Source organism: Pseudophryne corroboree, chromosome 6 (assembly GCF_028390025.1).
Source record: "Pseudophryne corroboree isolate aPseCor3 chromosome 6, aPseCor3.hap2, whole genome shotgun sequence".
Lineage (NCBI taxonomy): Eukaryota > Metazoa > Chordata > Amphibia > Anura > Myobatrachidae > Pseudophryne > Pseudophryne corroboree.
This window is the reverse complement of record NC_086449.1, coordinates 311,235,739-311,251,969: the sequence shown is the minus strand read 5'-3', so window position 1 is coordinate 311,251,969 and position 16,231 is coordinate 311,235,739. Positions and strand designations below refer to the sequence as shown.

Below are 16,231 nucleotides of genomic sequence, written 5' to 3'. Positions count from 1 at the left end.
GTCGGGTTCCTGTATCGCTGTTAGAAGCCTTTTTATGTGAGCTGCATGCGCTATCGGTGTACCAGCTGCCGTCATGAAATTTCTGAGACGCCATAGCGCTCCGAAATCATGTACTACCCCGAACGCGTATCTAGAATCGGTGTAGATATTGGCAGACTTACCCTTAGCCAATTCACATGCTCTGGTTAGGGCGACCAGTTCAGCAACCTGGGCTGAGTGAGGTGGGCCTAGCGGTTCCGCTTCTATGGTGTCTTGGTCATCTACGACTGCGTATCCAGTACACAAGTCTCCCGAGTCTGACTGTCTGTGACAACTACCGTCCGTGTAGAACGTGAGTTCTGCATCTTCCAGTGGATTGTCACTGATGTCAGGCCTTGCGGTAAAATTTTGGGTCAAATATTCCATACAATCATGTGTATCTTCCTTTGCATTAAATCCTCCTTCCCCATCACTCTCACCTTCCACCCTTTGTGTCTGACCAGGCACACCTGGGAGAAATGTTGCAGGGTTTAATGCACTGCATCTCCTTATGGTGATGTTTACTGGGGCCATTAATGCCAATTCCCATCTCGTAAACCTTGCTGATGAGACGTGTCTGGTTTGGGCAGAATTCAATAAGGCAGATACCGCATGCGGTGTATGGATTGTGAGGTTGTGGCCTAGCACAACATCTTCGCTTTTCGTCACTAGCAATGCTATCGCCGCAACGCTACGCAAGCATGTGGGGAGGGATCGTGCTACCGTGTCTAGCTGGGCGCTGTAGTATGCAATTGGCCTGCTGGCGTCACCGTGTTTTTGTGTTAGTACACCTGCTGCGCACCCAGCACTTTCTGTTCCGTATAGTTCAAAGGGTTTCCCATAGTCTGGCATACCTAGTGCTGGTGCCTGCGTTAGGCATTGCTTGAGTCTCTCAAATGCTGTTTCAGATTCGTCTGTATGCGAAATCCGATCAGGTTTGTTTGAAGAGACCATTTCCTGCAAAGGTAGCGCCAATATGGAAAACCCTGGGATCCAATTACGGCAATACCCACACATTCCTAAAAACGTCCTGATCTGTTGCTGGGTTTGTGGCAGTGTCATGTCTCTAATGGCTTGGATTCTATCAGCGGTCAGGTGTCTCAGTCCTTGTGTTAGACAGTGTCCCAAATATTTTACCTTAGCTTGGCATAATTGCAACTTGTCTTTGGAAACCTTGTGACCTGTGTCTGAAAGATGAAACAGGAGCTGTTTCGTATCCTTCAGGGAAGCTTCCAATGAATCAGAACACAGTAGTAGATCATCCACGTACTGTATCAACACTGATCCACTCTCCGGTTGGAAAGACTGTAAACAATCATGCAAAGCCTGAGAAAATATACTTGGACTATCTATGAAACCTTGGGGTAACCGAGTCCACGTGTATTGGACTCCTCTGTATGTGAATGCAAACAAATATTGGCTGTCAGGGTGCAGAGGTACCGAAAAGAATGCGGAGCAGAGGTCAATAACAGTGAAAAATTTGGCAGTGGGAGGAATTTGCATTAGGATGACAGCTGGATTAGGCACTACGGGGAACTGACTCTCAACTATTTTGTTAATCCCCCTTAGATCCTGCACTAGCCTGTAACCCCTCCCCCCACTCTTTTTAACAGGGAAGATGGGACTATTGGCTGTGCTGGACGTTCTTACCAGAATGCCCTGTTGCAGCAAGCGTTCTATTACTGGGAAAACTCCTAACTCCACCTCTGGCTTCAGAGGATACTGTGGGATTTTTGGAGCTATCCTACCATCTTTTACTTGTACAACTACTGGAGCTACGTTTGCCATTAATCCAGTGTCCTGTCCATCTTTTGTCCAAAGTGACTCTGGTATCTGAGATGTCATCTCTTCTACTTGGGATGGGTTCCTATTTGTCATAATGGAATGTGACATTAATTTTGATGGGGAGTCTAACATGTCTCGTACTTCCTGAGCGTGATTCTCAGGGATGTCCAAGAATACACCTTCAGGAGTACAATAAATGACGCAACCCATTTTACATAGTAAGTCTCTTCCCAGGAGATTAGTTGGTGCAGATGCAGCCAGCAAAAAGGAATGCTTGGTATGCAAAGGCCCTATTGTAATCTCGGCTGGTTTGCTAACAGGGTAGTGCTGGACTACTCCTGTTACTCCCATGGCTGGAATTGTCCTACCAGTGGTTCTCATGCCCACTGTCGAATTTATCACTGACTTGGCCGCCCCTGTGTCTACAAGAAAGTTTAAAGTTTTACCAGCTACATTGATTGCAATCTCTGGTTCGCTTCCAAGACTAGCAATCAACCTAACTGGGTGCAGATTACAGGTATGGCCACACCCCTATTGGGTATGCTGACCTCCCTGAATCCTGCTGGCAGCGACTACTTGTGAGGGAGTTAGCTGGGAACTACCAGAGGCATGCCAATCTCTGTTCGGGGGATATCTTTTTGTTTCCCCTGTATGTGGCTCAAAACTCCGCCTCTGTGGACCCTGCTCCCATTGTCGTGTGTTGTGTTGTTGTCTAGGGGGTTGAAAAGATCTTTGTACATTCTTTGTTCTACATTCTCGTGCAAAGTGTCCCGGTCTGTTACAAGAAAAACATGTTATTACACTTGCCTTACCCACAGGATTCGGTGGTACATACGCAGGCTGCCTTGTGGTCAGCGCCTGTATACTTACGGACATCAACTTATCACTTTGCGATTCCCTGTGCCTAGTGATGTTTCTGTCGTGATCAATAGCAGCCTCTCTCAATGTGGACACTGACAGACCTCGCCAACATGGTTGTGTGGTCTGTACCCTAGCTTTTAATGTTTCTTTCAAACCATCCATCAGTACAGATACTGCTACTTCTCGATGGTTTGGGTTGGTCTTAATGTCTTCTATACCAGTGTACTTTGCCATTTCTAATAGTGCCCGGTGAAAATATTCTGTTGCCGTTTCGGACTCCTTTTGCTTAATGGAAAATATTTTATTCCATTTAACAACGGCTGGGAAATACTCTTTTAGCTGTAAATTTATCCTTTTTACATTATCCTTGTTGTACACGTCTGTAAGCGGTACATCTTTATCCAATGCACAATCAGCTAAAAATTGAGTTGCGTCAACATTGGAAGGTAAACAAGCTCTTAGCAGTATCTGCCAATCCTTGTTGTTGGGTTCTACAGTGTTACCTAGATCCCTGATGTATTTTTGGCTAGCAACTAAATCCTTCCTGGGGTCAGGAAATTCGGACACTATTGTTCTTAATTCCATTCGGGAAAATGGAGTGTACATGGCAATGTTCCTTATGGGAGTGGCTCCAGACACATCTGTTTTTCCATTGGGAACTGCTATTACCCTTACAGGAGCAATTCTAACAGCCTCTTCCTGTGTAGATTCTACTGCTTGTTGTGGTACAATTGTTTCAGTGTAGTGCATGGTGCCGTACTTACCCGTTGACACGACCTCACCTATCCCTCCGCTAGGGGCTTTCACTAATCTCGTGGGTGTCGCGGTGCCTACTGTGGTCTCTGCTATGGTGGCTGCAAGAGAGAGAGCTGAAATTGTTGCTGAATCGTCTTCTTGATCACACTCCTGAGGAAGGTTCAAAACAGGGTACATCTTGCACGGGTTAATACTTGCATGAGTTATTTGGTTAACATCATTAACATTTACAGGGTTACTAAGAGTTTGTGTTTTACAACCCAGTGCGTTTCTCTCCGCAATCAACTTCTCTCCTGCAATGTATGGTGGAGGAGGAGCTGTGGCTATCAGCTTCCTGACTGCCCCAGATCCTGCCGCCAGAGCCAAACCTCTCTGTATCTCACCTTCCTGGTGCCATAACTGTAAACAATCATGATGTTGAATTCGTCTCTTTGTTGATTTTACGAGACATATCCTCCTCCTTAAATTTTGTAACACTTCTGGACTGAAGCTACCTATTCTTGGGAATTTGTCCCTGTCTTGTACAGTCATTCTCTCCCATTCATCACATAAAACCTCTGTGTGACTACCGTATTTTTCACACATTACATATCGTGCCGACCCAACTGGTCGGTTCTCTGAATCAACCCGAACCGAGGTTGATCGCCCCCTACCTGAACAAATGGCCCCCATAATCTGCAGGCGTTGCTTATTCCTCCTTGGATCTTTATCTCAAGGTTTTCAGCGAACCCTTACAAACAAACCAAGATGTCCTTGGGCAGGCCGGCGGTGGTGGTTTATCAAGTACCCCACTTACTTCTCGCCCACGTTGGCCAGTACTGCAATCACTGTAACCAGAGCTGCTGTACCCAACCTAGGGCCCCTGTGAACCTTTATTTACTGGGGCGCGTTCCCCAGCAAGTATCGGTTGTTGGATAGTTCCTGAGTGACCAGCGAACTTCCCTTCCAAAAATAAAAAATTACACAAATCACGTCAGAATGTACAAATAGCGTTTGTGACCACTTTACTCTAATGGTATTAGGTCAGATTACTAACTACTGCACACAATTACGTGCGGTCCAATCGTTCAGTACACGAGCACTACTTGTCATGTACTGAAAGATCAATGGAATCGATGTTTCCGGCCGCGATTCCTTCAGCAAGAGCTTGTATGGCCTATATGGGTTCTGCACCAACACCCCAGGCGTTGTGCCACTGGACTTTTATAGCGGACCTTTTACCTTACGACCTCCTGGTCTTGTTACCTTATGGTCCGCTATACTCTAATGCTCAAATATTATTTAACCAGGGATGCCTCCCTAGCCACCGTATATGTCACTTACACGTATGTCCCTTGACGAGTACCCGGCTTTCCTTTTGGTTCCACCTTAAAGTTATATAAACTTTTGTATACAAAACACACTCACTCAACACATGTACACTTTTGTTTCTATATCTATTTCTGCGCAGAAATTGTCTTTAGGCCAAAAGTGTTACCAATTAGGAGCAGGATCTGTTAAACTAAATTTCAGATTTTTCCAAAAATAGATTTGCGTTATTTACCGCGTCGCGTTATCTACCGCTGTGCGTTAATTATCGCCTTTGCGTTACTTCACTTTATCACAGCTTGAGCTACGTGGGCGTAACCGGACGCTACGTTGCGTAATGAACGCTGCGTGCGTCTGCCTTTGGATTGCGTACGCTAGTCTTTGTTAGCGACACGTGTACGCAATATAAAGATCCACCGTAACACAATTTCTATTTTTATCAATGTAAATGATCCCTGATCATCTACCGCAATCCACACTGACTGCCTTGTATCTCAGACAAACCGTGTGTTTGTTCTATACTTTAACTATCACCTCTACTATGAAATAACAGCAAATCTCTTTTTAGCACTTTCTATCAACTATAAAATTTGGCAAACAGGAATAGTGATATACGAAATTGAAAAAGAAATGCAGATAAATGTATGCGTGCGTGTATACGCAAGACAGAAGAGAAATAAAACAGTTTTTTTTTAAAGACACAAGCGTTTTGTTCTTACTTCCGGTTCCCGGATTCCTTCAGCACTCTTTATCTAAGCGAAGCAGACGCTTATCCCGTCAGCACTGGGAGACAACCTCCCACCCTTTGCTGGGGGATAATGTCTGCTGATCTACCTAGTGCAGATATGAGAAGGATAGGACGAGTCCCCAATTGACAATGCTAAATTCCTTTGTCGTATAAACAACCCTTTATGAAGCTAAGAACACTGTACGCTGTTTGCTTAAGAAGTACCGTAATGGTACGCTATTGGCGTAGCGATCGCTCAGCCGTAGGCGAGACGCTCAAGCGTCACGTTCGCTCACGGCCCAGTGATCACAGGACACGTTATCGGCTATGACTAGAGTAATGATTCGCTATGGCGTAGCGGACGCTCGAGACCACGAGGAGATCACCAGCGGCGCAGACGCTCACAACGCTATACCTTAATGTTTAAACCTTATACCAAAGAAATACAAAGAATACCTTAATGTGAGTACAGGGTGTAAGTGCAACCTTGTGTAACCTGACTAACTACAAAGCTGCTTGAGCGTCACCGACGCTCAAGTGAACACTTAACACTATAGAAAACACACAGATACTGGTTTAGGTTCCAAAGCCTATTAACTGTATTATATCTAATATACTTGTAAAAGGGGATAACAGTACAAATGATACACTACAATATAACAGAGACTTCCTAACCACAGAACTAAAATACAAAAAGACAATACTACTCTGACCTAAATGAAATACGATACAATACTATAATACTATGGGAGATATAAGAGAAAAGAGGAGAGAGAGGGAGAGAGAGAGATAGAGAGAAATTGGCTCACAGAAAGACAATGATTACGGAGAGAAACTTACGCACAAGGGGAAACGATCGCATGCGCCTGGACATCCAGCACCCGATTTTCAGCAATGAGAACCGTTGAAGAGTGAGAGCTGGATGTGGTCGGCCTGCCTATTTATGCCCCACACACAATGCAATCTCCTGGTCCTACAATCCCATTGTCCATTGGCCGAAGGAATTCGGCCCTGCATCATAACAAAAGGTCATAGGGTGATTCATACAGGTGGGCTGTGACGATTTCCAACAGCTCAGGTGGGTGGGAAACTGGGTTTCCCGCCGCATACCTGAGTATGTGTAAATAATAGAAATGGACATAAACTTCTTATGTCCATAACTATTCGCACGAGCGATTAATACGCTCCAAACCAACACCGGAATATTGCTAATTAAATACTCTTCCGATGGGTACCAAACACTGCTGTATGATTCCTGTTAGACCCTTCGTACGATATAAAGAGGGATTCCTCAGCTCTGGGACATTGTATTTTAACCAAACTTTCAGAATCTATCAAAGGGACCATGATCTATAAACTACATTAATTGTGAACATTTGTAACGAATGAGTCGCACGCTACGACTACATAAACTCTACCGTAAATACGCATACCGCGCCTGCGAGTGCATGCTATTGCGGGTATGCGCCTCCACGGGAGAGCGTACGCACGCGCAGCGCGGACCAGTGTGCGGTGCAAATATGGCAACGTGCATTGAGACATTTTTCTGACTTTGACAATAGCAGGTGCTGTCCACGCCCCACTCAGACCTCACAGACTGTGAGCACAAAACCAGCGCCGGATTCCCTGCCGTGCACAGAGCCTGAAACCACTACACAGTAAAAACCCGGACCGGAGTATCAGCTGCGCTCAGGTTACTTCGCTAACACTTGCCTCCCGGTTGCCATGGCGACGTGGCAGCACAGAGCAGGAGATCCTAACAGTATCAAACTCGTAGAACTTAGCAAAAGTGTTTGAACCCGACCACGTAGCTGCTCGGCAAAGTTGAAGTGCCGAGACCCCTCGGGCAGCCGCCCAAGATGAGCCCACCTTCCTGGTAGAATGGGCCTTCACTGACATCAGCAACGGCAGCCCAGCCGAAGAATGAGCTTGCTGAATCGTATTACAAATCCAGCGTACAATAGTTTGCTTAGAAGCAGGATTTCCAATCTTGTTGGAAGCATACAGGACAAACAGAGCCTCTGTCTTCCTAGTAAGAGCCGTTCTGGCGACATAAATTTTCAAAGCTCTTACGACATCAAGAGATTTTGGGACCACAGCATCCGTAGCCACCGGTACCACAATAGGTTGGTTTATGTAAAACGAAGAAACCACTTTGGGCAGAAATTGTTGACAAGTCCTCAATTCCGCTCTCTCCGAATGAAAAATCAAATATGGGCTCTTATGCGACAAAGCCGCCAACTCGGACACTCGTCTGGCAGACGCCAAAGCCAAAAGCATGACCACTTTCCAAGTGAGAAACTTTAACTCAACCTTACGCAAAGGTTCAAACCAGTGAGACATAAGAAACTGCAACACCACTTCAAGATCCCACGGCGCCATGGGTGGCACAAATGGAGGATGGATATGCAGCACTCCCTTCATGAAAGTCTGAACCTCAGGTAGGACGGCCAATTCTTTTTGAAAGAAAATAGATAAAGCCGAAATCTGCACTTTGATGGAACCCAATTTCAGGCCTGCATCCACGCCTGCCTGCAAAAAATGGAGGAAACGACCCAAGTGAAACTCCTCCGCAGGAGCTGCTTTGGTTTCACACCACGACACATACTTTCTCCAAATACGGTGATAATGTTTTGCCGTAACCTCCTTCCTAGCTTTAAGGAGAGTGGGGATGACCTCCCCGGGAATACCTTTCCAAGCTAGGATCTGGCGCTCAACTTCCACGCCATCAAACGCAGCCGCAGTAAGTCCGGAAACCCTGCAGTAACAGGTCCTCTCTTAGAGGAAGCGGCCAAGGATCTTCTACAAGCAATTCCTGAAGATCCGGATACCAGGCCCTCCGTGGCCAATCTGGAATGACGAGTATTGCCTGAACCCTTGTTCATCGTACGATCCTCAGCACCCTTGCAATGAGAGGAAACGGAGGGAACACATACACCGACTGAAACACCCACGGAGATACCAGGGCGTCCACTGCACTGGCTTGGGGGTCCCTTGACCTGGAACAATCCTTTGGAAGCTTCTTGTTGAGGCGAGACGCCATCATGTCTATCAGAGGAATTCCCCAACGCCTTGTCACTGCAAATACCTCTTGATGAAGAGCCCACTCTCCCGGATGGAGATCGTGTCTGCTGAGGAAGTCTGCTTCCCAGTTGTCCACACCCGGGAGGAAGACTGCTGACAGAGCGCTCACGTGCTGTTCAACCCAGCGAAGAATTCTTGTGGCCTCCGCCATTGCCGCCCTGCTCCTTGTTCCGCCTTGGCGGTTTACGTACGCCACCGCAGTTATGTTGTCCGACTGGATCAGGACAGGCAGACCCTGAAGAAGGTTCTTCGCTTGCAGGAGGCCGTTGTAAATGGCTCTTAACTCGAGAATATTTATGTGGAGACAAGATTCCTGGCTTGACCACTTTCCCTGGAAACTTCCTCCTTGCGTGACTGCGCCCCAGCCCCGGAGACTTGCATCTGTGGTCAGCAGGACACAGTTCTGGATTCCGAATCGGCGCCCCTCTAGGAGGTGAGAACCTTGCAGCCACCACAGGAGAGAAATCCTGGCCCTGGAAGATAGACTTATTTTCCGGTGCATGTGCAGGTGAGACCCGGACCATTTGTTCAGCAGATCCCACTGAAAAACCCGGGCATGAAACCTGCCAAACGGAATGGCTTCGTAAGCCGCAACCATCGTCATTAGCACTCGAGTGCATTGATGAATCGACACACTTGTCGGCCTCAGAAGCTCCCTGACCATGGTCTGGATTTCCAGAGCTTTGTCCTCCGGAAGAAACACGCTCTGTAGCTCCGTGTCTAGGATCATGCCCAGGAAGGGCAGCCGAGTGGACGGAATCAACTGAGACTTTGGCAAATTTAGAATCCAACCGTGATGTCGCAGAACCGACAGGGAGAGATCCACACTTCTTAACAACTGTTCCTTTGACCTCGCCTTTATCAGGAGATCGTCCAAGTACAGTATAATTGTGACCCCTTGCTTGTGAAGGAGAACCATCATTTCCGCCATTACCTTGGAAAGCCCAAACAGCAACGCCTGAAATTGGTAATGACAATCCTGCACCGCAAACCTCAGGAAGGCCTGATGAGGAGGGTATATCGGGACGTGTAAGTAAGCATCCTTTATGTCGACTGACGCCATAAAATACCCCCCTTCGAGGCTGGAGATTACAGGTCGAAGAGACTCCATCTTGAACTTGAAAATTTTCAAGTATGGATTGAGAGATTTCAGGTTCAGAATCGGTCTGACCGAGCCGTCTGGCTTCGGTACGACAAAGAGGCTCAAATAGAACCCTTCCCCCCGTTGGGACGGGGGAACCGGCACAACGACCCTCTGTTGACACAGCTTTTGTATCGTAGCATTTACCACCTCTCTTTCTGGAAGAGAAACTGGCAAGGCCGACACGAAAAAGCGGCGGGGGGGCATCTCCTGAAACTCCAGCTTGTACCCTTGGGACACTATATCTAAGACCCAAGGATCCAGGGCCGATTGAAACCAGACCTGACTGAAGAATCGGAGACGGCCCCCCACTGGCACGGACTCCCGCAGGGGAGCCCCAGCGTCATGCGGTAGATTTGGTAGAGGCAGGGGAGGACTTTTGGTCCTGGGAGCCGGACACGGCGGGCGACTTCTTTCCCCTTCCTCTACCCTTTGAAGCGAGGAAGGATGAGCCCTTTCCTTTTTTGTATTTATTAGGCCGAAAGGACTGCATCTGATGATGGGGTGCCTTTTTCTGTTGTGTGGGAACATAAGGAAGAAAAGATGACTTACCCGCAGTAGCGGTAGACACCAGGTCAGCAAGGCCGTCACCAAACAAGACACTACCTTTAAAAGGGAGAGCTTCCATATTCTTCTTGGAGTCGCATCAGCATTCCATTGATGAATCAACATCGCCTTCCTGGCCGAGACCTCTATGGCATTGGCTCTTGATCCCAAGAGGCCAACATCCCTCGCCGCATCCTTTAGGTAATCTGCAGCGTCCTTGATATAACCAAGCGTCAAAAGAATGTTATCCTTATCAAGGGTATCCATATCAGAAGCCAAATTATCAGCCCACTTAGCAATAGCACTACTCACCCATATCGACGCCACAGCAGGTCTGAGCAATGCACCAGTATTAACGAAAATGGACTTCAATGTCATCTCCAGCTTGCGATCTGCCGGATCCTTGAGAGCAGCCTTGTCAGGAGACGGAAGTGCCACCTTCTTGGACAATCGTGATAGAGCCTTGTCCACATTGGGAGACGACTCCCACTTGTCCCTGTCATCAGAGGGGAAATGATATGCCATCAAAATTCTCTTGGGAATCTGCCACCTTTTGTCAGGCGACTCCCAAGCCTTTTCACAAAGCGCATTCATTTCATGAGAGGGGGGAAACTTCACCTCAGGCCTTTTCCCTTTAAATAAGCAAACCCTTGTGTCAGGAACAGCAGGTTCCTCAGAGATATGTAAAACATCTTTTATAGCTACAATCATGTACTGAATACTCCTAACAACCCTCGGATGTAAGGAAGCCTCATTGAAATCGACATTGGAATCAGAGTCCGTGTCAGTATCTGTATCTGCCATCTGGGTAAATGAACGCTTTTGTGACCCTGAGGTGGTCTGTACCTGAGATAAAGCGTCCTCCATGGATTTTCTCCATGTTTGTGTCTGAGAATCAGATTTATCCAGCCTCTTAGACAATAAAGCCACACTTGCATTCAGTGTACTCAGCATATTTACCCAATCATCAGTCGGCTGTGCCGACAGAGTCATTCCCAAATCCCTCTCTGCGCCCCCAGTAACAACCTCTGGGGAGGAACACTCAGCCTCAGACATGTCGACACGTAGTACCGACACACCTACACTCACACCGGCCAAAAACAAGGGGACAGACCCACAGGGAAGCCTGTAGAGAGAAACACAGAGGGAGTATGCCAGCTCACACCCCAGCGCCCATATACTACAAGAAAATAATATGTGTCTAGCGCTGCAATATATTATAAAAAATCACCAAAATTCATGTGCTCCCCCCCCCCGTTTTGCTCTCCTGTTACTTGAAGGAGCTTGGAGGTCCGGGCCAGCGTCTCTGCATGCGGCTGTGGAGAGAGAGAAATGGCGCTGGTGAGCTGTGCGGCTAAGCCCCGTCCCTTCCCGGTGTGCTGTAGTCCCGCTCAATTTTACATTTTTTATACTGGCAGGGGTATGGGATTCGGTGCCCGGGCACCGAATCTACGTTCTGCCAGTCCAGTGACCCTCAGTAACTGCTGCCCAGGGCGCACCCCCCCAGCACCCTGCGAGTGAGTGCCGTTGGTAAAGTGTGTGGGAGCATGGAGCGCTGCGCTGTACCGTTACTGAAGTCTTCTGCCGTCTGAAGTCTTCGGTTCTTCTAATACTCACCCGGCTTCTGGCTTCTGTCTTCTGTGAGGGGGGTGATGGCGGGGACGGGAACAAACAGCTAGGCGAACCAAGTGATCGAACCCTCTGGAGCTAATGGTGTCCAGTAGCCTAAGAAGCAGAGCCTTTAACTAAGAAGAAGTAGGTCTGACTTCTCTCCCCTCAGTCCCACGATGCAGGGAGCCTGTAGCCAGCAGGTCTCCCTGAAAATAAAAAACCTAACAAAAGTCTTTCTAGAGAAACTCAGTAGAGCTCCCCTAGTGTGTGTCCAGTCACTCCTGGGCACAAAGTCTAACTGAGGTCTGGGGGAGGGGCATAGAGGGAGGAGCCAGTTCACACCCAGTCAAAGTCTTTTTAGTGTGCCCATGTCTCCTGCGGATCCGTCTATACCCCATGGTCCTTTTGGAGTCCCCAGCATCCTCTAGGACGTAAGAGAAATGTCATTACAATAGCCCCATTACAAATAGTTACTGAGTAAAATGTTGATGTGTTCAATACTTATTTTACCCACTGTATGCAATTATGAATCGTTAAACCGTATTGCAGTAGCAGATCTCATAACATCACTTAAATTTCGAAAAGTGTAGCAAAATAAATATGTACCTGACAGTTCACAAAATGTTGTTAAAGCGTTAGTATCTTCTTCATTAAATAGACTCATATCTTCCTCACTCTCCATCACAGTATGCAGCACCATTAGGAAGTTCCGCAAGTAGTAGGGCTGTCGGTCATGCTCAAGTTCCTTTATGCTGCCATTATCCGGTCCAGCATGTCTATCTGTATCATCGAAAGGTTTCAGAAATTCTTCAAGCGCGCTAATATCTTCCATGGGAATGTTGTTACTGCTGTCCTCAATAGAAGACATGACTGTTTGGGCACCACACTTCTGACTGGAAGCTGCAGGATCAGGACTATTTCTGTGTTTTGCTTTTTTGGAAAAATTGGTCTTCACTACAAGGCATTCGTCTACCTTGCGCTTTGCCGTTTCAATGCGCCTGTCTGATGTACAGTCTGGTTGTTCCGAACACACAAGCTGAGCGTTGCAAGGTGGCAATTGAACTCTGTCATCAACACTTTCACTGCATTCCTGCTTATAATTAATCTCTGGTGTTTCACTATCACCTTGTGAGGACAAAGTTTCTTTGCCAATACATTCTGCATACCCTCTGATGTGTAAGTCACTAGATGGAAAGTTACTATCACAAGGAAGTGGTTCATCATGTGAAGTCTTTGCTACAACATTTATGTCAGTTGAATCCATAAGACATTCAAAATCTTTGTTTGCATCTTGCTTAGCTTGGCGACTGCGATACCTCCGGGACAGTTTGGATGACAGGCTTCCCAGAGGAACAGTGGTCACTATCCTCACGTCTTTAGGAGTCCCTGTTGCAGGAGCATTTTGCTCAAAATAGTGGCTGCCTTGTTTTTTATTCACTTCACTCTGATCAGGCTGACGTGTTCTAATGCCAGCCCTTGTGATTTTGCTCTTGGGGTTTTGTGGAAGTTGAGGGGCTGGACACGTGGAAGCAGGTTGCACAGAATTCTGTTCAGACACCAGTATGACATCATGATTGTCTTGCTTAGCTTTGGGGCATGTCTCATCAATGTGGTTGTTCAAGCCAAACCGTGGTACCATCTCCCCACAGAGGGGGCAAGAAAGTTTTGCAGGGGGTGCATTTTTAAAGAGTGCAAGAATTGATGGAGACGAGGAGTGTTTCTTTGGGGATGGGCTGAGTTTTGGAGTCACGCTGCGTTTATTTTTAGATAAAGATAGTCGGGACTTTTTCTTTTCAGGAGTTTTCATTTGTGACATTATTAAAATAGAAAGGTTTCCTCAAGATGTCATCATCTTTGTTAGGTTTCATCTACAACAGAAAAAGGATCAGGATCAGTAAATGTTTTACATATGCATGATAACAGACATCAGTTTAGGACTGCTTCTGCAGAAAGGAAGGAAGCCTGTGAGTTCTCACTGCCAAGTCTTTCATTTTCTAGTGCAAGATATTTGTGAAATCAAAATAATTAAAGAACTTTCTGTTGCGATAACTAGATAATTTGCCTTTAGCATACTTCAAACGGGATACGTTCAATTTGCCAGCTGTCGGGATCCCAGCGGTCAGTACAGTGAAACTGCGAAAGGTGTCGGTATCCTGTCTGCATGTTCTCACATATGCATGGCTTAATCTTTAAGACAAGCATGTGCTACTGGCAGGATCAACTAGGTAGCAATCGTCTGGCGATGCCCCCCTGAGCACACAGCGCATCAGCTCACTGCTGATGCGCCATGTCTCTCTGCCCGGCCACGTCCTCTGCGCATGTGAGGGACCTTGCTACTCATGCGAGATCCCCAGCGCAGTCCAGAGCCCGCCACAGTCAGGAACAACTCTGTCCCTGCTGTGGTGTATGCGCATTGCCACCTGCAGCTGTCGAAATCGATAGCTGCAGGTGTCGGAATGATCAGCACTGCTGACCGTTTATACAATGCCAACACATATCGGCCTGCTATCTTATAGATAGCAGCACTGATATGGACATGGGCGCATTCATACATTGGGGAGAAGTGGTATTGCGCACATAAGGTGCACTGATATCGCTTCTCCCTCATAATGATGGATCATACATTTACCTATGTATTTGAAAAAATTGTTAGGAGCTGGTTGGCTGGTACTTTATCTACGTACACTTTTTCTCTCACCAAGGCATAAGCCCAAATTTATTAAGCCTTATCGAGTGATAAAGTGGAGATGGATACAGAGTGATAAATGGCCAGCCAAACTAACTTCCTAACTACCATGACACAGGCTGTGTTTGAAAAATAGCAGTTAGGAAGCTGATTGGCTGTTACTTTATCCACTCTTTGGGGGGGGGGGGGGGTATTTAATTGTTTGAAAAGTCAGTTGGGTGTTGTTGTTTTTCTATCTAATAGACAGGGGAAAAAACAGACACCAAACCAACTTTTCAAACAATTGAATTCCCCCATTTATCTGTTTCCACTTTATCGCTTGTTAAGACTTAATACATTTGGGCCTAGTACAAGTGTTTGAAAAATGACGGGCGCTAGTTGGCTGGTACTTTGGGGCAGATGTACTAAGCCATGGAAAGAGATAAACTACCAGGCAATCGGCTCCTACAGTAACTGTTATTTTTAAACACAGGGGCAGATGCATTAAGCCTGGAGAAGCGATAAAGTGGAGGGTGATAACAATGCAGCCAGTCAGCTCCTGTCATTTTTCAAACCCAGCCTGCTAAGGTGCATACACACGGAGCGATATAACTGAGCGATTTTGACTATACAGGTTGAGTATCCCATATCCAAATATCCGAAATACGGAATATTCCGAAATACGGACTTTTTGAGTGAGAGTGAGATAATTAAACTTTTGTTTTTTGATGGCTCAATGTACACAAACTTTGTTTAATACACACAGTTATTAAAAATATTGTATTAAATGACCTTCAGGCTGTGTATATATGGTGTATATGAAACATAAATGAATTGTGTGAATGTAGATACACTTTGTTTAATGCACAAAGTTATAAAGAATATTGGCTAAAATTACCTTCAGGCTGTGTGTATAAGGTGTATATAAAACATAAATGCATTCTGTGCTTTAGACTTGGGTCCCATCGCCATGATATATCATTATGGTGTGCAATTATTCCAAAATATGGAAAAATCCGATATCCAAAATACCTCTGGTCCCAAGCATTTTGGATAAGGGATACTCAACCTGTATAGTCAAAATCGCTCAGAAAGTTAGTGCATATCTCTCCATGTGTACACAGCCAGCGATAGCGATGCGCGTCCCCGCCAGGTCACTATCGCTGCTAAACATAGACTGTGCAGGCAAGTCAATTTTGGCTAGGTCGCTGGAAAAGAAAAAGCATCCCCTTGCTTAAATGAGTTAGCCAAAATCGCTCATAGCCAAAATCGCTGGTAAAGTTAGTCAAAATCTCTGGTAAAGTTAGTCAAAATCTCCTACTGCCAGTTCAAGGGAAATCGCTCAGTCAAAATCTCTCATAGTCGAAATCTCTCCGTGTGTATGCACCTTAACTTTACAGTTAGGAGATGACTGGCTGCTGCGTTATCACCTTCCACCTTATCACTTTTTCAGGCTTAATGCATCTGTCCCACAGCTCGTAACATGACAGGAGCTGACTGTCTGGTACAGGTTGAGTATCCCATATCCAAATATTCCGATATACGGAATATTCCGAAATACGGACTTTTTTGAGTGAGATAGTGAAACCTTTGTTTTTTGATGGCTCAATGTACACAAACTTTGTTTAATACACAAAGTTATTAATAATACTGTATTAAATGACCTTCAGGCTGTGTATATAAGGTGTATATGAAACATAAATGAATTGTGTGAATGTAGACACACTTT

At 46.2% G+C, this 16,231-nt stretch overlaps 1 protein-coding gene across 4 annotated transcripts in view; it reads right to left on the bottom strand.

The window, feature by feature from the left end:
* The window catches only part of FAN1 (FANCD2 and FANCI associated nuclease 1), a 112,736-nt gene that overhangs the window by 95,101 nt on the left and 1,404 nt on the right, over nucleotides 1-16,231 (bottom strand). For all 4 annotated transcript variants that reach the window (XM_063926243.1, XM_063926245.1, XM_063926242.1 and 1 more), the window contains exon 2: nucleotides 12,444-13,705. In XM_063926243.1, the coding sequence (XP_063782313.1) occupies nucleotides 12,444-13,653 (1,210 nt within the window). In that variant the 5' untranslated portion in view covers nucleotides 13,654-13,705. The remainder of the gene's footprint in view (nucleotides 1-12,443; nucleotides 13,706-16,231) is intronic.